Source organism: Panulirus ornatus, chromosome 15 (genome assembly GCF_036320965.1).
Source record: "Panulirus ornatus isolate Po-2019 chromosome 15, ASM3632096v1, whole genome shotgun sequence".
NCBI classification, from domain to species: Eukaryota; Metazoa; Arthropoda; class Malacostraca; order Decapoda; family Palinuridae; genus Panulirus; species Panulirus ornatus.
Genome location: NC_092238.1, coordinates 36,978,976 through 37,003,142, shown reverse-complemented (window position 1 = coordinate 37,003,142; position 24,167 = coordinate 36,978,976). Strand labels below are relative to the sequence as shown.

At 42.0% G+C, this 24,167-nt stretch overlaps 1 protein-coding gene across 2 annotated transcripts in view; it reads left to right on the top strand.

Annotated features, from left to right (window-relative positions):
• Moca-cyp (nuclear cyclophilin protein Moca-cyp) overlaps positions 1-24,167 on the top strand; it is a 212,642-nt gene that overhangs the window by 157,697 nt on the left and 30,778 nt on the right. For both annotated transcript variants that reach the window (XM_071670792.1, XM_071670793.1), the window contains one exon: positions 5,295-5,746. In XM_071670792.1, coding sequence (XP_071526893.1) covers positions 5,295-5,746 — 452 coding nt within the window. The remainder of the gene's footprint in view (positions 1-5,294; positions 5,747-24,167) is intronic.

Genomic DNA, 24,167 nt, shown 5'->3' with positions numbered 1-24,167 from the left:
TTCTCTCCATGTGCCCAAACCATTTCAAAACACCCTCTTCTGCTCTCTGAACCACGCTCTTTTTATTTCCACACATCTCTCTTACCCTTACATTACTTACTCGATCAAACCACCTCACACCACACATTGTCCTCAAACATCTCATTTCCAGCACATCTACCCTCCTGCGCACAACTCTATCCATAGCCCACGCCTCGCAACCATACAACATTGTTGGAACCACTATTCCTTCAAACTTACCCATTTTTGCTTTCCGAGATAATGTTCTCGACTTCCACACATTCTTCAAGGCCCCCAGAATTTTCGCCCCCTCCCCCACCCTATGATTCACTTCCGCTTCCATGGTTCCATCCACTGCCAGATCCACTCCCAGATATCTAAAACACTTTACTTCCTCCAGTTTTTCTCCATTCAAACTTATCTCCCAATTGACTTGACCCTCAACCCTACTGTACCTAATAACCTTGCTCTTATTCACATTTACTCTTAACTTTCTTCTCTCACACACTTTACCAAACTCAGTCACCAGCTTCTGCAGTTTCTCACATGAATCAGCCACCAGCGCTGTATCATCAGTGAACAACAACTGACTCACTTCCCAAGCTCTCTCATCCACAACAGACTTCATACTTGCCCCTCTTTCCAAAACTCTTGCATTCACCTCCCTAACAACCCCATCCATAAACAAATTAAACAACCATGGAGACATCACACACCCCTGCCGCAAACCTACATTCACTGAGAACCAATCACTTTCCTCTCTTCCTACACGTACACATGCCTTACATCCTCGATAAAAACTTTTCACTGCTTCTAACAACTTGCCTCCCACACCATATATTCTTAATACCTTCCACAGAGCATCTCTATCAACTCTATCATATGCCTTCTCCAGATCCATAAATGCTACATACAAATCCATTTGTTTTTCTAAGTATTTCTCACATACATTTTTCAAAGCAAACACCTGATCCACACATCCTCTACCACTTCTGAAACCACACTGCTCTTCCCCAATCTGATGCTCTGTACATGCCTTCACCCTCTCAGTCAATACCCTCCCATATAATTTACCAGGAATACTCAACAAACTTATACCTCTGTAATTTGAGCACTCACTCTTATCCCCTGTGGCTTTGTACAATGGCACTATGCACGCATTCCGCCAATCCTCAGGCACCTCACCATGAGTCATACATACATTAAATAACCTTACCAACCAGTCAACAATTCAGTCACCCCCTTTTTTAATAAATTCCTTTGCAATACTGTCCAAACCTGCTGCCTTGCCGGCTTTCATCTTCCACAAAGCTTTAACTACCTCTTCTCTGTTTACCAAATCATTTTCCCTAACCCTCTCACTTTGCACACCACCTCGACCAAAACACCCTATATCTGCCACTATATCATCAAACACATTCAACAAACCTTCAAAATACTCACTCCATCTCCTTCTCACATAACCACTACTTGTTATCACCTCCCCATTTGCGCCCTTCACTGAAGTTCCCATTTGCTCCCTTGTCTTACGCACTTTATTTACCTCCTTCCAGAACATCTTTTTATTCTCCCTAAAATTTAATGATACTCTCTCACCCCAACTCTCATTTGCCCTCTTTTTCACCTCTTGCACCTTTCTCTTGACCTCCTGTCTCTTTCTTTTATACATCTCCCACTCAATTGCATTTTTTCCCTGCAAAAATCATCCAAATGCCTCTCTCTTCTCTTTCACTAATAATCTTACTTCTTCATCCCACCACTCACTACCCTTTTTAATCAACCTACCTCCCACTCTTCTCATGCCAAAAGCATCTTTTGTGCAATCCATCACTGATTCCCTAAATACATCCCATTCCTCCCCCACTCCCCTTACTTCCATTGTTCTCACCTTTTTCCATTCTGTACTCTGGATTTATATGTGGCATATATGGATCTGTAGAAAGCATATAATAAGGTTGATAGAGATGCCTTATGGAAGGTTTTAAGAATGTATGATGTGCAAGGAAAGTTGCTAGAAGCAGTGATAATTTTATATCAAATGTGAAAGGCATGTGTACGAGTAGGAATAGAGGAGAGTGGATGGTTCTAGGTGAAGGTTGGTCTTAGGCAGGTGTGTATGATGTTACCATGACTATTTGATTGGTTTATGGATGGGGTGGTGAGAGATAAATGCAAGGGTCTTAGAGAGTGAGTGACTGAATATGTGAAGAGTATGTGACAGGTGAAAGAAGGAAGTTAGAGGAAGTTGGTAGTGAATGTGAATAAAAGCAAGGTTATAAGATTTAGCAAGGTAAACGGACTAGTTAGGTTGGGTATGAGATTGAATGGAGAGATATTGGAGGAAGTTAAGGGTTTTAGATATTTGGGAGTGGACATGGTGGTAGAGGGAACCATGGAAGCAGACATGAGTCATGGGATGGGTGAGTGGGCAAAAGTTCTGGGAGCGTTGAAGAATGTGTGGAATGAGGGGTCATTATCTGGGAGGGCAAAATGGGTAGTTTTGAAGGTATTGTAATTCCAACAATGTTATATGGATGCAAAACATGAGGATATGCACTGGAGGATGAATATGTTGGAAATTAAATGATTGAGAACTATGTGGTGTGGAATGGTTTGATCAGGTAAGTAATGAAATGGTAAGAAAGAGGTGAGGTAATAAAAAGTGTGGTTTTGAAAGGTGAAGAGGGTGTGCTGAAATGGTGTAGACATATGGAGAGAATGAGTGAGGAGAGGTTAACAGAGAGGACGTTTGTGTCAAGTGGAGGGTATAAGAAGCAGGAGACCAAATTGGAGATGGAAGGATGAAGTGGAAAAGGTTTTGAGTGATGGGGCCTGAATATGCAGGAGGATGAAATGTGGACATGGGATATAGTGAATCAGTGAAAAAGGTTTTGAGTAATGGGGGCCGCAATTTGCAGGGCGATAAAATGTGGGCATGGGATAGAATAATCTGGTATACAGGGGCCAATGTAATGTCTGTGGACTGAACCGGGACATGTGAAGTGGCCAGGGGAAACCATGGAAAGGCCTATGGGGCATTGTTGTGGATAGGGAGCTATAGATTTGGTACATTACATATGACAGCTAGAGAACAGATGTGATCAAATGCAACCTTTATTTGTTGGTTCCTGGTGCTGGAAATGGTGATCAAGGATAAAAAAAATTGTCAGCGAATCTCATTGTTAGGTTATTATCTGAGGAATGAAAGGTATTTAGGGAAGCATCGCATATTTGTGTGAGGGTGAAGAATGTTTGGGTGCATCTCATGGTTCAGCACAGCAATTGGGTACAGCATAAGACAGTTTTGTTTAGATGCAGGGAAGTGTTATTAACTATTTGTTTTGATAAACTACTTGTATAGTTTGAGGAGAGATTTCTACACTCACAGGGTCCTGCCTCCTGAACTTTCTATGCCGTCAAGTAGCCTCTTAAGCCTTTCTGCAGTGACTGCCTCTTTGGTTAGTTTATTCCAACTAAACACCATCCTAGTACTAAACCAGTTTTATTTTTATTATCCCTTTTGATTAGCTTTTTACCTAATTTTTGGCTATGTCCTCTTGTTACTCTATCCTTATCCATTCCCAGATATCTTAAGTATTCCCCTTCTTCCAAGTTCTCTCTATTCACACTCATTCCAAAAAGCATGTATCTCCTCACTGCAGAACATAATAACCATGCCTTTTATTCACATTTACCCTGAATATCTTTCATATACTCTTCCAGACTCAGATAGCAGATTCTTTGGTTTCTCACTCAAATCTGCCACCAATGCCATATCTCCACCAAACACATGACAACCTCCCATGCTCTCGTATCATCTCCAGCAGACTGCATATCTGGTCCTCTCTCAAAGACCTATGCATTCTTCTCCCTCTTCAGCACATCCATAAACAGACCTACCTTCATCTGGAACCACTTACCCTCCTCCTCCTTTCTTACATACATGCCGTACATTCTTGATAAAAACTACTGCTTCTGTTAGCTTTCTTCCCACACCATATATATCATAGCACCTTCCACAAAGCATCACTATCAACCTTATGCACTTTCTTCTGAACCATAAATGCCACAAACAAATCCTCTTTCTCATTAGTATTTCACACACACACACACACACACACACACACACACACACACACACACACACACACACACACACACACATTCCTTGAAGCAAACACTTGTCTACACATCCTTTAACACTCCAGAAATCACATTGTTCTTCCCCATTCTGTTGCATTGCGCATGCCACCACCCTCGAAGCCACCACTTTCCCATACAACTTACCAGTTTTACTCAAGATACTTATACCTTTGTAATTTGAACACACTTTTGTCTCCCTCTTACCTTTATACAGTGGCATGATCCAGACATAAATTGAAAATCTTGATTAACCAATCAGTAACATAAGTCACACTCTTTCTCAAGAAATTTGACTGCAATACCAACCTGTACTTTTCGCTTGCTACATTTCATCTTTCCCATATACATCCATAACTGCTACTGAAAGACCAAGAGTGTGCTTTTATTTATGTAGGAGCAGGAATTTCCTTGAATGAGATGTGCCTAGTGTGTTTGAAGTATATGGATTTGTCTGTATGTATATATATCTAACATACTAGATATGGTATTACATTGTCCCCAGGAAGGAAGGATAATAAGAAAATTGGAAAAATTACACAATAAAACAATAGATAACAAATATGGTGTATTCAGTAGATATATATCTTTCTACCTTTGAAATAGGCAATCAGACTGAGGGTGAGTTTGAGATCAGTGCTGTGAAAGTTGTGTATTTAAGGACTGGCAATGTATTTGAGATAGATAGATTGAAAGTTGTTGTGTGTTATGTAATGGAGAAGGCATACATTTATTAGAGAGGTTATATGAATTTTGAGAGCATTTTGCATGTCTTTATATCTGGACATAGAAATGATGAGGTGTGAAGTGATAGATTTAAAGTTAAAAAGAAGAAAGCTTTTCCATGATTAATTATGTGAGAATCTGACATAGAATAGTTAAACTGACATCTTGTATGAAACATTCGTATTTTTAAAAGTTACTTCATTCTTAATAAGAATTGTATCATATGAAGGATATTAACTAGCACTGACTTCTATACATATTACAAAATGACAGACAGTATCCAAAGCCCCAGGTATATTATTGTTGCAGTATCCCTTTATCATGACACACTAAAGACTAATCTCATACAGTTGATCACAACATACTTTTTTGACATTTGAATCAGGGTAGGATTGAAATTTATTTATCGAAGTATCTTTCATTATCAGAAATGGAATGAGGAAAAGATGAGAAGAGAACAAGAGAGGCAGTTGCGCCAGCAAGAGCGTGAACAAGAGATTGAGGAAAGGAGGCGCAGACGGGAACAACGCCACCGTGAAATGGAAGAGAATGAAGGGAAAGATAATGAAAATGGTAAACGTGGAGATCAATTTCAGCGAGATCAAGGTATAAGGGGTGATTGGCGGGATCCCAGGAACAAAATAAGGAGAGATTTTAGAGATGGAAGGAACCAGCAAGTATGGCGAAATGGCAGAGACAGACAGCGTGGGGGAGAACAGGACTGGCGTGAAGCTCGGGAAAGGACACGCACAGAAGAAGACTGGAGAGAGGGAAGAAGCAGAGAGCAGCGAAGTGATAGAGGGGATGAGCCTGGCCTTCAAGATCTCAGGGAAAAACTCCGCAGTCAGCGTGAAAAACTTGAATCAAGCATGAATAACCAGTAAGATTTTTTACTGTTCAAGGAAAATTGATTTGTTTCCCATTATTTGAAGTAGTTAGGTTTTTTATTAAGAGTAGGTTTGAGACATACCTGGTATTGAAAACAAAAGCCAAAACATAGTGACCACCCATTCCCTAGCCTATTTGCCTTCATTAAACCTAAGATCAGTTGCCAGGATCAAAGATCAACCTGATCAGAAGTCCATTTTCTCAGTGAAATTAGCAGTTAGCCTGCTTTTTAGTGTACTTTGACACCAAACTTGGATTGCTTTACAGTGTTTGAAGGTTTGAAGAGAAGAGTAGCCTACAAAAGATGGACTAATGCAATAAATGAAATATTAGAAGCAAGCATATTGTAGTTGGTAGGCAGTCAACCGTTACCAGGGAGGTATATTACCAGTATTACCCGCTTGGGTATTCGGAGGGTTAGTGATGGCCAGCACTTTAGTGGTTGTCAAGTTGCACTACTCTGACCCAGGTAGCTTCTGTCTTTTCGTTTTGCTTCACTAGGTAGCTTCTGTCTTTTCTTTTTGCTTCACCCACATGTGGACTACTGGTATTCTGCCCACAGGCATACATACAATCTCTCCTTGTCTCACACAACACCTGAAAACACATAACTCACACAGCTCATTATTTGTAACTGTAGATTTTCTTTCGGTGAGGGCTATGCACTATCCCTGCCTTTTGGCAGAATGTTAAGAGTAATAGGTAGAAATAGTAGGTAGGAACATGCAGGCAGGAGTATGAGGTTGAAGCATTAGGTAGAAGTAGTGGGTAGTAACATCAGGCAGAAGTAGGTAGAAGTAGTCAGTAGGAACGTAAGTTAGGAGCCTCTGCAAGCACTGCATTAGAATTACCCACTGCCAGTGGCCTGTTAAGGGTGAATCATTAAAGGCTTAGAAGCGGCACTGTAGCTCACTAGTTATGGAGACTGTTGCATTGGCCACCTCATTTAAGGAGTTTCAGTTGGGAACAGGTGTCAGAGATAGATAGATCGACTGATTGATAGTTAGATAGTATATGTTATATAAGAATGCCAAGAAAGTGATTGCTGTTTATGTGTGGTTGAAGCATTTTATGTTTGTGAATGAAAATGTGAATGGACTGAGAGTGGAAGTGTGAATGGATAACTAATTTTTACCTGATATCTCAGCTTATTGTGACAAATGGAATTTTGCATGAGAGGGGGTTGATCCCCACTCATGATGCCCAATCTTTTGAACATTTTCATCTGTCTCCCAATCATTTAAACTTTAGAATGCTCCTCATATTTCTTTCAGTTTAATCATTCATCCATTACTTTTATTTTAGAATAATACTTTTTCATATTTTTGAACAACTCTAGAGCTTAATTTTATGTTATGCTCTGTATATATCTATCTTTCTATCTGTCTACATCTCTGATGCTTGTACATTTTCTTATTCAACCCCATGCCTGATCTCCATAATTGAAGTAGAACCAGAAAACAGAAAAAGAAAGGCCACATCCGCTCACATTTATACACGAGCTGTCATGTGTAATGCACCGAAACCACAGCTCGCTACTACATCCAGGCCTCACAGACCTTTGCATTGGTTACCCTGGACATTTCACATGCCCTGGTTAAGTCCATTGACAGCACTTTGATCCCAGTATACCACACCATTCCAATTTACTCTATTCCATGAATGTCTCTCACCCTCCTGTATGTTCAAGTCTGTTGCTCAAAATCTTGTTCACTCCATCATTCCATCTCCAATTTCAACTTAAATGTGAAACAGAAATGGGTTACATACGATTTAACTGACTTTTGGCATTAACGAACACCCCTTCCCCCATTAGTACGTTAAATTGAGGGTTTACTGCTCATCCTTGAAGGTTCAGATTGGGATGTCTAAATGTGTGTGGATGTAACCAAGATGAGAAAAAAGGAAAGATAGGTATGTTTGAGGAAAGGAACCTGGATGTTTTGGCTCTGAGTGAAACGAAGCTCAAGGGTAAAGGGGAAGAGTGGTTTGGGAATGTCTTGGGAGTAAAATCAGGGGTTAGTGAGAGGACAAGAGCAAGGGAAGGAGTAGCACTACTCCTGAATCAGGAGTGGTGGGAGTATGTGATAGAGTGCAAGAAAGTAAACTCTAGATTGATATGGGTAAAACTGAAAGTGAATGGAGAGAGATGGGTGATTATTGGTGCATATGCACCTGGGCATGAGAAGAAAGATCATGAGAGGCAAGTGTTTTCGGAGCAGCTGAGTGAGTGTGTTAGTAGTTTTGATGTACGAGACCAGGTTATAGTGATGGGTGATTTGAATGCAAAGGTTAGTAATGTGGCAGTTGAGGGAATAATTGGTGTACATGGGGTGTTCAGTGTTGTAAATGGAAATGGTGAAGAGCTTGTAGATTTATGTTCTGAAAAAGGACTGGTGATTTGGAATACTTGGTTTAAAAAGCGAGATATACATAGGTATACGTATGTAAGTAGGAGAGAGGGCCAGAGAGCGTTATTGGATTACGTGTTAATTGATAGACGCACGAAAGAGAGACTTTTGGATGTTAATGTGCTGAGAGGTGCAACTGGAGGGATGTCTGATCATTGTCTTGTGGAGGCAAAGGTGAAGATTTGAAAAGGTTTTCAGGAAAGAAGAGGGAATGTTGGGGTGAAGAGAGTGGTGAGAGTAAGTGAGTTTGGGAAGGAGACTTGTGTGAGGAAGTACCAGGAGACACTGAGTACAGAATGGAAAAAGGTGAGAACATAGGAGGTAATGGGAGTGGGGGAAGAATGGGATGTATTTAGGGAAGCAGTGATGGCTTGCGCAAAAGATGCTTGTGGCATGAGAAGCGTGGGAGGTGAGCAGATTAGAAAGGGTAGTGAGTGGTGGGATGAAGAAGTAAGATTATTAGTGAAAGAGAAGAGAGAGGCATTAGGATGATTTTTGCAGGGAAATAATGCAAATGAGTGGGAGATGTATAAAAGAAAGAGGCAGGAGGTCAAGAGAAAGGTGCAAGAGGTGAAGAAGAGGGTAAATGAGAGTTGGGGTGAGAGAGTATCATTAAATTTTAGGGAGAATAAAAAGATGTTTTGGAAGGAGGTAAATAAAGTGCGTAAGACAAGGGAACAAATGGGAACTTCAGTGAAGGGGGCAAATGGGGAGGTGATAACATGTAGTAGTAATGTGAGAAGGAGATGGAGTGAGTATTTTGAAGGTTTGTTGAATGTGTTTGATGATAGAGTGGCAGATATTGGGTGTTTTGGTCGAGGTTGTGTGCAAAGTGAGAGGGTTAGGGAGAATGATTTGGTAAACAGAGAAGAGGTAGTAAAAGCTTTGCGGAAGATGAAAGCCGGCAAGGCAGCGGGATTGGATGGTATTGCAGTGGAATTTATTAAAAAAGGGGATGACTGTATTGTTGATTGGTTGATAAGGTTATTTATTATATGTATGACTCATGGTGAGGTGCCTGAGGATTGGCGGAATGCTTGCATAGTGCCATTGTACAAAGGCAAAGCAGATAAAAGTGGGTGCTCAAATTACAGAGGTATAACTTTGTTGAGTATTCCTGGGAAACTATATGGGAGGGTATTGATTGAGAAGGTGAAGGCATGTACAGAGCATCAGATTGGGGAAGAGCAGTGTGGTTTCAGAAGTGGTAGAGGATGTGTGGATCAGGTGTTTGCTTTGAAGGATGTATGTGAGAAATACTTAGAAAAGCAAATGGATTTGTATGTAACATTTATGGATCTGGAGAAGGCATATGATTGAGTTGATAGAGATGCTCTGTGGAAGGTATTAAGAATATATGGTGTGGGAGGTAAGTTGTTAGAAGAAGTGGAAAGTTTAATTGAGGATGTAAGGCATGTGTACGTGTAGGAAGAGAGGAAAGTGATTGATTCTCAGTGAATGTTGGTTTGTGGCAGGGGTGTGTGATGTCTGCATGGTTGTTTAATTTGTTTATGGATGGGGTTGTTAGGGAGGTGAATGCAAGAGTTTTGGAAAGAGGGGCAAGTATGAAGTCTGTCGGGGATGAGAGAGGTTGGGAAGCGAGTCAGTTGTTGTTTGCTGATGATACAGCGCTGATGGCTCATTTGTGTGAGAAACTGCAGAAGCTAGTGACTGAGGTTGGTAAAGTGTGTGAAAGAAGAAACCTGAGAGTAAATGTGAATAAGAGCAAGGTTATTAGGTGCAGTAGGGTTGAGGGACAAGTCAGTTGGGAGGTAAGTTTGAATGGAGAAAAACTGGAGGAAGTGAAGTGTTTTAGATATCTGGGAGTGGATTTGGCAGCGGATGGAACCATGGAAGCGGAAGTGAATCATAGGATGGGGGAGGGGGCGAAAGTTCTGTGAGTGTTGAAGAATGTGTGGAAGTCAAAAACATTATCTTGGAAAGCAAAAAATTTTTATGTTTAAAGGAATAGTGGTTCCAACAATGTTATATGGTTGTGAGGCGTGGGCTATAGATAGAGTTGTGCAAAGGAGGGTGGATGTGCAGGAAATAAGATGTTTGAGGACAGTATGTGGTGTGAGGTGGTTTGATCGAGTAAGTAATAATAAGGTAAGAGAGATGTGTGGTAATAAAAAGAGTGTGGTTGAGAGACCAAAAGACTGTGTTTTGAAATGATTTGGTCACATGGAGAGAATAAGTGAGGAAAGATTCACCAAGAGGATATATATGTCAGAGGTGGAGGGAAAGATGGAGTGAAAGAAATTTTGAGTGATCGGGGCCTGAACATGCAGGAGGGTGAAAGGCGTGCAAGGAATAGAGTGAATTGGAACGATGTGGTATACCGGGGTTGACTTGCTGTCAATGGATTGAACCAGGGCATGTGAAGCGTCTGGGGTAAACCATGGAAAGTTGTGTGGGGCATGGATGTGGGAAGGGAGCTGTGGTTTCGGTGCATTATTACATGACAACTAGAGACTGAGTGTGAACGAATTTGGTCTTTGTTGTCTTTTCCTAGCTCTACCTTGTGCACTTGCGGGAGGAGAGGGTTGCTATTTCATGTGTGGCGGGGTGGGGACGGGAATGAATAAAGGCAGACAGTATGAATTATGTACATGTGTATATATGTATATGTCTGTGTGTGTATATACATGTATACGTTGAGATGTATAGGTATATATATTTGTGTCTGTGGACGTGTATGTATATACGTGTATGTGGGTGGGCTTGGCCATCCTTTTGTCTGTTTCCTTGCGCTAACGTGGGAGACAGCGACAAAGTAAAATAGAATAAATATATAAATATTTTTATTTATATATCTTTATTTTATTTTGCTTTGTCGCTGTCTCCCGCGTTTGCGAGGTAGCGCAAGAAAACAGACAAAAGAAATGGCCCAACCCACCCCCATACACATGTATATACATACACATCCACACATGCAAATATACATACCCATACATCTCAATGTACACATATATATACACACACAGACACATACATATATACACATGCACACAATTCACACTGTCTGCCTCTATTCATTCCCATCGCCACCTCGCCACACATGGAATAACATCCACCTCTCCCCTCATGTGTGCGAGGTAGCGCTAGGGAAAGACAACAAAGGCCCCATTCGTTCAAACTCAGTCTCTAGGTGTCATGCAATAATACACCGAAACCACAGCTCCCTTTCCACATCCAGGCCCCACAGAACTTTCCATGGTTTACCCCAGACGCTTCACATGCCCTGATTCAATCCATTGACAGCGTGTCAACCCTGGTATACCACATCGATCCAATTCACTCTATTCCTTGCCTGCCTTTCACCCTCCTGCATGTTCAGGCCCCGATCACTCAAAATCTTTTTCACTCCAACCTTCCACCTCCAATTTGGTCTCCCACTTCTCCTCGTTCCCTCCATCTCCGACACATATATCCTCTTGGTCAATCTTTCCTCACCCATTCTCTCTATGTGCCCAAACCATTTCAAAACCCTCTTCTGCTCTCTAAACCACGCACTTTTTATTTCCACACATCTCTCTTACCCTTACATTACTTATTTGATTAAACCACCTCACACAACATATTGTCCTCAAACATCTCATTTCCTGCACATCCACCCTCCTGTGCACAACTCTATCCATAGCCCATGCCTCGCAACCATACAGCATTGTTGGAACCACTATTCCTTCAAACATACCCATTTTTGCTTTCGGAGATAATGTTCTTGACTTCCACACATTCTTCAAGACTCCCAGGATTTTCGCCCCCTCTCCCACCCTATGATTCACTTCCGCTTCCATGGTTCCATCCACTGCCAGATCCACTCCCAGATATCTAAAACACTTTACTTCCTCCAGTTTTTCTCCATTCAAACTTACCTCCCAATTGACTTGACCCTCAACCCTACTGTACCTAATAACCTTGCTCTTATTCACATTTACTCTTAATTTTCTTCTTCACACACTTTACCAAACTCAGTCACCAGCCTCTGCAGTTTCTCACATGAATCAGCCACCAGCGCTGTATCATCAGCGAACAACAAATGACCCACTTCCCAAGCTCTTTCATCCCAACAGACTTCATACTTGCCCCTCTTTCCAAAACTCTTGCATTCACCTCCCTAACAACCCCATCCATAAAGAAAATAAATAAATATATATAAATATTTTTTTTTTTCATACGATTCGCCATTTCCCGCATTTGCGAGGTAGCGTTAAGAACAGAGGACTGGGTCTTAGAGGGAAAATCCTTACCTGGCCCCCTTCTCTGTTCCTTCTTTTGGAAAATTAAAAAAAAAAACGAGGGGGGAGGATTTCCAGCCACCCGCTCCCTCCCCTTTTAGTCGCCTTCTACGACACGCAGGGAATACGTGGGAAGTATTCTTTCTCCCCTATCCCCAGGGATAATATATATATATATATATATATATATATATATATATATATATATATATATATATATATATATATATATATATATATATCCCCCTGGGGATAGGGGATTAAGAATACTTCCCACGTATTCCCTGCGTGTCGTAGAAGGCGACTAAAAGGGGAGGGAGCGGGGGGCTGGAAATCCTCCCCTCTTGGTTTTTTTTTTTTTTTTTTTTTTTTTTTTTTTTTTTTTTTTTCCAAAAGAAGGAACAGAGAATTGTGCCAGGTGAGGGTATTCCCTCAAAGGCCCAGTCCTCTGTTCTTAACGCTACCTCGCTAATGCGGGAAATGGCGAATAGTTTGAAAGAAAGAAAAAGAAATATATATATATATTTTTTTTTATTATACTTTGTCGCTGTCTCCCGCGTTTGGGAGGTAGCGCAAGGAAACAGACGAAAGAAATGGCCCACCCCCCCCATACACCTGTATATACATACGTCCACACACGCAAATATACATACCTACACAGCTTTCCATGGTTTACCCCAGACGCTTCACATGCCCTGATTCAATCCACTGACAGCACGTCAACCCCGGTATACCACATCGCTCCAATTCACTCTATTCCTTGCCCTCCTTTCACCCTCCTGCATGTTCAGGCCCCGATCACACAAAATCTTTTTCACTCCATCTTTCCACCTCCAATTTGGTCTCCCTCTTCTCCTCGTTCCCTCCACCTCCGACACATATATCCTCTTGGTCAATCTTTCCTCACTCATTCTCTCCATGTGCCCAAACCACTTCAAAACACCCTCTTCTGCTCTCTCAACCACGCTCTTTTTATTTCCACACATCACTCTTACCCTTACGTTACTCACTCGATCAAACCACCTCACACCACACATTGTCCTCAAACATCTCATTTCCAGCCCATCCAACCTCCTGCGCACAACTCTATCCATAGCCCACGCCTCGCAACCATACAACATTGTTGGAACCACTATTCCTTCAAACATACTCATTTTTGCTTTCCGAGATAATGTTCTCGACTTCCACACATTCTTCAAGGCCCCCAGAATTTTCGCCCCCTCCCCCACCCTATGATCCACTTCCACTTCCATGGTTCCATCCGCTGCCAGATCCACTCCCAGATATCTAAAACACTTCACTTCCTCCAGTTTTTCTCCATTCAAACTCACCTCCCAATTGACTTGACCCTCAACCCTACTGTACCTAATAACCTTGCTCTTATTCACATTTACTCTTAACTTTCTTCTTCCACACACTTTACCAAACTCAGTCACCAACTTCTGCAGTTTCTCACATGAATCAGCCACCAGCGCTGTATCATCAGCGAACAACAACTGACTCACTTCCCAAGCTCTCTCATCCCCAACAGACTTCATACTTGCCCCTCTTTCCAAAACTCTTGCATTTACCTCCCTAACAACCCCATCTATAAACAAGTTAAACAACCATGGAGACATCACACACTCCTGCCGCAAACCTACATTCACTGAGAACCAATCACTTTCCTCTCTTCCTACACGTACACATGCCTTACATCCTCGATAAAAACTTTTCACTGCTTTTAACAACTTTCCTCCCACGCCATATATTCTTAATACCTTCCACAGAGCATCTCTATGAACTCAATCATATGCCTTCTCCAGATCCATAAATGCTACATACAAATCCATTTGCTTTTCTAAGTATTTCTCACATACATTCTTCAGAGCAAACACCTGATCCACACATCCTCTACCACTTCTGAAACCACACTGCTCTTCCCCAATCTGATGCTCTGTACATGCCTTCACCCTCTCAATCAATACCCTCCCATATAATTTACCAGGAATACTGAACAAACTTATACCTCTGTAATTTGAGCACTCACTCTTATCCCCTTTGCCTTTGTACAATGGCACTATGCACGCATTCCGCCAATCCTCAGGCACCTCACCATGAGTCATACATACATTAAATAACCTTACCAACCAGTCAACAATACAGTCACCCCCTTTTTTGATAAATTCCACTGCAATACCATCCAAACCTGCTGCCTTGCCGGCTTTCATCTTCCGCAAAGCTTTCACTACCTCTTCTCTGTTTACCAAATCATTTTCCCTAACCCTCTCACTTTGCACACCACCTTGACCAAAACACCCTATATCTGCCACTCTATCATCAAACACATTCAACAAACCTTCAAAATACTCACTCCATCTCCTTCTCACATCACCACTACTTGTTATCACCTCCCCATTTGCGCCCTTCACTGAAGTTCCCATTTGCTCCCTTGTCTTATGCACTTTATTTACCTCCTTCCAGAACATCTTTTTATTCTCCCTAAAATTTAATGATACTCTCTCACCCCAACTCTCATTTGCCCTTTTTTTCACCTCTTGCACCTTTCTCTTGACCTCCTGTCTCTTTCTTTTATACATCTCCCACTCAATTGCATTTTTTCCGAGCAAAAATCGTCCAAATGCCTCTCTCTTCTCTTTCACTAATACTCTTACTTCTTCATCCCACCACTCACTACCCTTTCTAATCAACCCACCTCCCACTCTTCTCATGCCACAAGCATCTTTTGCACAATCCATCACTGATTCCCTAAATACATCCCATTCCTCCCCCACTCCCCTTACTTCCATTGTTCTCACCTTTTTCCATTCTGTACTCAGTCTCTCCTGGTACTTCCTCACACAGGTCTCCTTCCCAAGCTCACTTACTCTCACCACCCTCTTCACCCCAACATTCACTCTTCTTTTCTGAAAACCCATACAAATCTTCACCTTAGCCTCCACAAGATAATGAAAAAGGAGAGATAGGTAGTATGTTTGAGGAAAGGAACCTGGATGTTTTGGCTCTGAGTGAAACGAAGCTCAAGGGTAAAGGGGAAGAGTGGTTTGGGAATGTCTGGGGAGTAAAGTCAGGGGTTAGTGAGAGGACAAGAGCAAGGGAAGGAGTAGCAATACTCCTGAAACAGGAGTTGTGGGAGTATGTGATAGAATGTAGAATGTAAGAAAGTAAATTCTCGATTAATATGGGTAAAACTGAAAGTTGATGGAGAGAGGTGGGTGATTATTGGTGCATATGCACCTGGGCATGAGAAGAAAGATCATGAGAGGCAAGTGTTTTGGGAGCAGCTGAATGAGTGTGTTAGTGGTTTTGATGCACGAGACCGGGTTATAGTGATGGGTGATTTGAATGCAAAGGTGAGTAATGTGGCAGTTGAGGGAATAATTGGTATACATGGGGTGTTCAGTGTTGTAAATGGAAATGGTGAAGCGCTTGTAGATTTATGTGCTGAAAAAGGACTGATGATTGGGAATACCTGGTTTAAAAAGCGAGATATACATAAGTATACTTATGTAAGTAGGAGAGATGGCCAGAGAGCGTTATTGGATTACGTGTTAATTGACAGGCGTGCGAAAGAGAGACTTTTGGATGTTAATGTGCTGAGAGGTGCAACTGGAGGGATGTCTGATATGTAAATATATAAATATATATTTATTTATTTATTTATTTATTTTGCTTTGTCTCTGTCTCCCGCGTTAGCGAGGTAGCGCAAGGAAACAGACAAAAGAATGGCCCAACCCACCCACATACACATGTATATACATACACGTCCACACATGCAAATATACATACCTATACATCTCAACGTATACATATATATACTTACACAGACATATACATATATACACATGTACATAATTCATACTGTTTGCCTTTATTCATTCTCATCGCCACCTCACCACACATGAAATAACAACCCCCCTCCCCCCTCATGTGTGCGAGGTAGCGTTAGGAAAAGACAGCAAAGGCCACATTCGTTTACACTCAGTCTCTAGCGGTCATGTAATAATGCACCGAAACCACAGCTCCCTTTCCACATCCAGGCCCCACACAACTTTCCATGGTTTACCCCAGATGCTTCACATGCCCTATTTCAATCCATTGATAGCACGTCGACCCCGGTATACCACAAATTCCATTCACTCTATTCCTTGCACACCTTTCACCCTCCTGCATGTTCAGGCCCCAATCACTCAAGATCTTTTTCACTGCATCTTTCTACCTCCAATTTGGTCTCCCACTTCTCCTCATTCACTCCACCTCTGACACATATATCCTCTTGGTCAATCTTTCCCCACTCATTCTCTCCATGTGACCAAACCATTTCAAAACACCCTCTTCTGCTCTCTCAGCCGCACTCTTTTTATTACCACACATCTCTCTTACCCTATTATTACTTACTCGATCAAACCACCTCACACAACATATTGTCCTCAAACATCTCATTTCCAGCACATCCACCCTCCTGCGTACAATTCTATCTATAGCCCATGCCTAGCAACCGATAACATTGTTGGAACCACAATTCCTTCAAACATACCCATTTTTGCTCCACGTTAATGTTCTTGGCTTTCACACATTCTTCAGTGCTACCAGAACCTTTGCCCCGTCTCCCACTGTGTGACTCACTTGTGCTTCCATGGTTCCATCTGCTGCTAAATCCACTCCCAGATATCTAAAACACTTCATTTCCTCCAGTTTTTCTCCATTCAAAGTTACCTCCCAATTAACTTGTCCCTCAATCCTACCAAGCCTAATTACCTTGCTCTTATTCACATTTACTCTCAGCTTTCTTCTTTCACACACTTTACCAAACTTAGTCACCAGCTCCTGCAATTTCTCACCCAAATCAGCCACCAGTGCGAACAACAGCTGACTTTTTTCCCAAGCCCTCTCATCCACAGCACTGGAAGGGGAGCTGGAAATCCTCCCCTCCTGTTTTACTTTTCCAAAAGAAGGATTAGAGAACAGATATGCTGGCCAAGTGAGGATTGTTTTCTCAGAGGCTCAGTTATCTGTTCTTGACTCAAATGTGGGAAATGGTGAATATGTAATGAAAACAATATTTATATACATACATATTTGGCAAAAAGAGAAGAGGTAGTGAAAAGATGAGAGCTGGCAAGGCGGCGGGTTTGGATGATGTTGCAGTGGAATTTATTAAAAAAGGGGGTGACTGTATTGTTGGTTGGTTGGTAAGGATATTCATTGTATGTATAGCTCATGGTGAAGTGCCTGAGGATTGGCGGAATGCATGCATAGTGCCATTGTACAAAGGCAAATTGAATAAAGGTGAGTATTCAAATTACAGAGGTATAAGTTTGTTGAGTATTCCTGGTAAATTATATGGGAGGGTATTGATTGAGAGGGTGAAGGCATGTACAGAGCATCAGACTGGGGAAAAGCAGTGTGGTTTCAGAAGTGTTAGAGGATGTGTAGATCAAGTGTTTGCTTTGAAGAATGTATGTGAGAAATACTTAGAAAAGCAAATGGATTTGTATGTAGCATTTATGGATCTGGAGAAGGCGTATGACAGAGTTGAGAGAGATGCTCTGTGGAAGGTATTCAGAGTTTATGTTGTGGGAGGCAAGTTGCTGTAAGCAGTGAAAGTTTTTATCAAGGATGTAAGGCATGTGTACAAGTAGGAAGAGAGGAAAGTGATTGGTTCTCTCTGGATATTGGTTTGCAGCAGGGGTGCGTGGTCTCCATGGTTGTTTAATTTGTTTATGAATGGGGTTGTTAGGGAGGTGAATGGAAAAGTTTTGGAGAGAGGGGCTAGTATGCAGTCTGTTGTGGATGAGAGGGCTTGGGAAATGAGTCAGTTGTTGTTCGCTGATGATACAGTGCTGGTGGCTGATTCGGGTGAGAAACTGCAGAAGCTGGTGACTGAGTTTGGTAAGGTATGGTGACTGAGTTTGGTAAAGTGTGTGAAAGAAGAAAGCTGAGAGGAAATATGAATAAGAGCAAGGTTATTAGGCTACATTAGGGTTGAGGGAGAAGTCAATTGGGAGGTAAGTTTGAATGGAGAAAATCTGGAGGAAGTGAAGTGTTTTAGATAGAATGGATTTAGCTGTGGATGGAACCATGGAAGCGGAAGTGAATCATAGGTTGGGGAAGGGGGCGAAAATTCTGGGAGCCTTGAAGAATGTTTGGAAGTCGAGAACATTATCTCGGAAAGCAAAAATGGGTATGTTTGAAGGAATAGTGGTTCCAACAATGTTGTATGGTTGCGAGGCATGGGCTATGGATAGAGTTGTGCGCAGGAGGGTGGATGTGCTGGAAATGAGATGTTTGAGGACAATATGCGGTGGTTTGATGTAATGTAAGTAATGTAAGGGTAAGAGAGATGTGTGGAAATAAAAAGAATGTGGTTGAGAGAGCAGAAGGGGGTGTTTTGAAATGGTTTGGTCACAGGTAGAGAATGAATGAGGAAAGATTGACCAAGAGGATTTATGTGTCAGAGGTGGAGGGAACGAGGAGAAGTGGGAGACCAAATTGGAGGTGGAAAGATGGAGTGAAAAAGATTTTGAGTGATCGGGGCCTGAACATGCAGGAGGGTGAAAGGTGTGCAAGGAATAGAGTGAATTGGAACGATGTGGTATACCGGGGTTGACTTGCTGTCAATGGATTGAACCAGGGCATGTGAAGCATCTGGGGTAAACCATGGAAGGTTCTGTGGGGCCTGGATGTGGAAAGGGAGCTGTGGTTTCGGTGCATTATTACATGACAGCTAGAGACTGAGTGTGAACGAATGGGGCCTTTGTTGTCTTTCCTAGCGCTACCTCGCACACATGAGGGAGGAGGGATTTGTTGTTCCATGTGTGGTGGGGTGGTGATGGGAATAAATAAAGGCAGACCGCATGAATCATGTACATGTGTATATATGTATATGTCTGTGTGTGTATATATATGTGTACATTTATATAGGGGGGAGGGGGGTTGTTATTCCATGTGTGGCGAGGTGGCAATGGGAATGAATAAAGGCAGACAGTATGAATTATGTACATGTGTATATATGTATATGTCTGTGTGTGTATATATATATATATGTGTACATTGAGATGTATAGGTATGTATATTTGCGTGGGTGGACGTGTATGTATATACATGTATATGTGGGTGGGTTGGGCCATTTCTTTCGTCTGTTTCCTTGCGCTAATAAATACATTGAAATGTATAGGTATGTATATTTTGCATGTGTGGACGTGTATGTATATACATGTGTATGTGGGTGGGTTGGGCCATTCTTTCGTCTGTTTCTTTGCGCTACCTCGCTAACGCGAGAGACAACGACAAAGCAAAATAAATAAATGAATAAATAAATTATATATACATGTGTATGTGGTTGGGTTTGGCCATTCTTTCATCTGTTTCCTTGCGCTGCCTCGCTAACACAGGAGACAGTGATAAAGTATAATAAAAAAATATGGGTAAAACTGAAAGTTGATGGAGAGAGATGGGTGATTATTGGTGTATATGCACCTGGGCATGAGAAGAAAGATCATGAGAGGCAAGTGTTTTGGGAGCAGCTGAATGAGTTAGTGGTTTTGATGCACGCGACCGGGTTATAGTGATGGGTTATTTGAATGCAAAGGTGAGTAATGTGGCAGTTGAGGGAATAATTGGTATACATGGGGTGTTCAGTGTTGTAAATGGAAATGGTGAAGAGCTTGAAGATTTATGTGCTGAAAAAGGACTGGTGATTGGGAATACCTGGTTTAAAAAGCGAGATATACATAAGTATACGTATATAAGTAGGAGAGATGGCCAGAGAGCGTTATTGGTTTACGTGTTAATTGACAGGCGCGTGAAAGAGAGACTTTTGGATGTAAATGTGCTGAGAGGTGCAACTGGAGGGATGTCTGATCATTATCTTGTGGAGGCAAAGGTGAAGATTTGTATGGGTTTTCAGAAAAGAAGAGTGAATGTTGGAGTGAAGAGGGTGGTGAGAGTAAGTGAGCTTGGGAAGGAGACTTGTTTGAGGAAGTACCAGGAGAGACTGAGTACAGAATGGAAAAAGGTGAGAACAATGGAAGTAAGGGGAGTGGGGGAGGAATGGGATGTATTTAGGGAATCAGTGATGGATTGCGCAAAAGATGCTTGTGGCATGAGAAGCGTGGGAGGTGGGTTGGTTAGAAAGGGTAGTGAGTGGTGGGATGAAGAAGTAATATTATTAATGAAAGAGAAGAGAGAGGCATTTGGACGATTTTTGCAGGGAAAAAATGCAAATGAGTGGGAGATGTATAAAAGAAAGAGACAGGAGGTCAAGAGAAAGGTGCAAGAGGTGAAAAAGAGGGCAAATGAGAGTTGGGGTGAGAGAGTATTAAGTTTTAGGGAGAATAAAAAGATGTTCTGGAAGGAGGTAAATAAAGTGCGTAAGACAAGGGAACAAATGGGAACTTCAGTGAAGGGCACTAATGGGGAGGTGATAACAAGTAGTGGTGATGTGAGAAGGAGATGGAGTGAGTATTTTGAAGGTTTGTTGAATGTGTTTGATGATAGAGTGGCAGATATAGGGTATCTTGGTCGAGGTGGTGTGCAAAGTGAGAGGGTTGGGGAAAATGATTTGGTAAACAGAGAAGAGGTAGTAAAAGCTTTGCGGAAGATGAAAGCCGGCAAGGCAGCAGGTTTGGATGGTATTGCAGTGGAATTTATTAAAAAAGGGGGTGACTGTACTGTCGACTGGTTGGTAAGGTTATTTAATGTATGTATGACTCATGGTGAGGTGCCTGAGGATTGGCGGAATGCGTGCATAGTGCCATTGTACAAAGCCACAGGGGATAAGAGTGAGTGCTCAAATTACAGAGGTATAAGTTTGTTGAGTATTCCTGGTAAATTATATGGGAGGGTATTGACTGAGAGGGTGAAGGCATGTACAGAGCATCAGATTGGGGAAGAGCAGTGTGGTTTCAGAAGTGGTAGAGGATGTGTGGATCAGGTGTTTGCTTTGAAGAATGTATGTGAGAAATACTTAGAAAAGCAAATGGATTTGTATGTAGCATTTATGGATCAGGAGAAGGCATATGATAGAGTTGATAGAGATGCTCTGTGGAAGGTATTAAGAATATATGGTGTGGGTGGCAAGTTGTTAGAAGCAGTGAAAAGTTTTTATCGAGGATGTAAGGCATGTGTACGTGTAGGAAGAGAGGAAAGTGATTGGTTCTCAGTGAATGTAGGTTTGCAGCAGGGGTGTGTGATGTCTCCATGGTTGTTTAATTTGTTTATGGATGGGGTTGTTAGGGAGGTGAATGCAAGAGTTTTGGAAAGAGGGGCAAAAATGAAGTCTGTTGTGGATGAGAGAGCTTGGGAAGTGAGTCAGTTGTTGTTCGCTGATGACACAGCACTGGTGGCTGATTCATGTGAGAAACTGCAGAAGCTGGTGACTGAGTTTGGTAAAGTGTGTGAAAGAAGAAAGTTAAGAGTAAATGTGAATAAGAGCAAGGTTATTAGGTACAGTAGGGTTGAGGGTCAAGTAAATTGGGAGGTAAGTTTGAATGGAGAAAAACTGGAGGAAGTAAAGTGTTTTAGATATCTGGGAGTGGATCTGGCAGCGGATGGAACCATGGAAGCGGAAGCGAATCATAGGGTGGGGGAGGGGGCGAAAATCCTGGGAGCCTTGAAGAATGTGTGGAAGTCGATAACATTATCTCGGAAAGCAAAAATTGGTATGTTTGAAGGAATAGTGGTTCCAACAATGTTATATGGTTGCGAGGCGTGGGCTATGGATAGAGTTGTGTGCAGGAGGGTGGATGTGCAGGAAATGAGATGTTTGAGGACAATGTGTGGTGTGAGGTGGTTTGATCGAGTAAGTAATGTAAGGGTAAGAGAGATGTGTGGAAATAAAAAGAGCGTGGTTGAGAGAGCAGAAGAGGTTGTTTTGAAATGGTTTGGGCACATGGAGAGAATGAGTGAGGAAAGATTGACCAAGAGGATATATGTGTCGGAGGTGGAGGGAACGAGGAGAAGTGGGAGACCAAATTGGAGGCGGAAAGATGGAGTGAAAAAGATTTTGAGTAATCGGGGCCTGAACATGCAGGAGGGTGAAAGGCGGGCAAGGAATAGAGTGAATTGGATCGATGTGGTATACCGGGGTTGACGTGCTGTCACTGGATTGAATCAGGGCATGTGAAGCATCTGGGGTAAACCATGGAAAGCTGTGTGGGGCCTGGATTTGGAAAGGGAGCTGTGGTTTCGGGCATTATTGCATGACAGCTAGAGACTGAGTGTGAACGAATGAGGCCTTTGTTGTCTTATCCTAGCGCTACCCCGCACACATGAGGGGGGAGGGGGATGGTATTCCATGTGTGGCGAGGTGGCGATGGGAATGAATAAAGGCAGACTGTGAATTGTGTGCATGGGTATATATGTATGTGTCTGTGTGTTTATATATATGTGTACATTGAGATGTATAGGTATGTATATTTGCGTGTGTGGACGTGTGTGTATATACATGTGTATGGGGGTGGGTTGGGCCATTTCTTTCATCTGTTTCCATGCGCTACCTCGCAAACACGGGAGACAGCGACAAAGCAAAATAAATAAAAAATAAATGATAATTTATTTATTATATATTTATCGTACTTGATTGCCGTTTCCCCACATCAGCGAGGTAGCACCAGGAAACAGACGAGGAATGGCCCATCCATTCATATACACACAAATACGTAAATGCCCATACATGCACATATACATGTCTTTTTCTTTCATACTATTCGCCATCTCCTGCGTTAGCGAGGTTGCGTTAAGAACAGAGGACTACACCTTTGAGGGAATATCCTCACCTGGCCCCCTTCTCTATCCCTTCTTTTGGAAATTTAAAAAAAACGAAAGGGTAGGATTTCCAATCCCCCGCTCCCTTCCCTTTTAGTCGCCTTCTACGACACGCAGGGAATACATGGGAAGTATTCTTTCTCCCCTATCCCCAGGGATACATATGCACATACACACACATATACATATATACACATATACATATTCAATCTTGCTTGCCTTCATCCATTCCTGGAGTTACCCCACCCCACTGGAAATAGGATCGCTGCCCCCTATTTCAGAGAGGTGGCACCAGGAGAAGACAAAAAAAAGGCCACATTCGTTCACACTCAGTCTTAAGTTGTCATGTGTTAATGCACTGAAACCAGAGCTCCCTATCCACATCCAGGTCGCACAGACCTTTCCAGGTTCCCAATTTATCGACCAACCCCTAGTGGTGGATGAACAGCTGGGTTGATTGTTTACCAACTGCCATGTCCAGGATTCGAACTTATTCACTCAACGGTGGGCGGCCCATGAATGCATCATAGTCAGAAATGCTCACTGGTACACCAGCAATGCTGTTTCCTGTGAGGCGGGGTGTTGCCAGGAATGGATGAGGGCAAGCAAGTATATGTACAAGTGTCTGTGTATGCATATGTATATGTGTATGTATTGATATGTATATGTATGTATATGTGCATGTATGAGGATTTATGTATGTGTATATGAGTGGATGGGCCATTCCTCGTCTGCTTCCTGGCATTACCTCGGTGATGTGGGAAACAGTGATCAAGTATAACAAGAAATTGAAATGTTTTAAACTGTAAGACAACCCCTTGGCTGCCTGAACTTGGAACATTTTAAAGTGTAATGTACCACTCATATTTCCCTTACAGTTTTTTCATAATATTTTGCTGTTTAATTCACTATTAAGTGTATGAATTAGTGAAATGCACATTAAAGAGGACTTTGTTAAAAAAATATACAAAAAAACACACAAAAATATACAAAA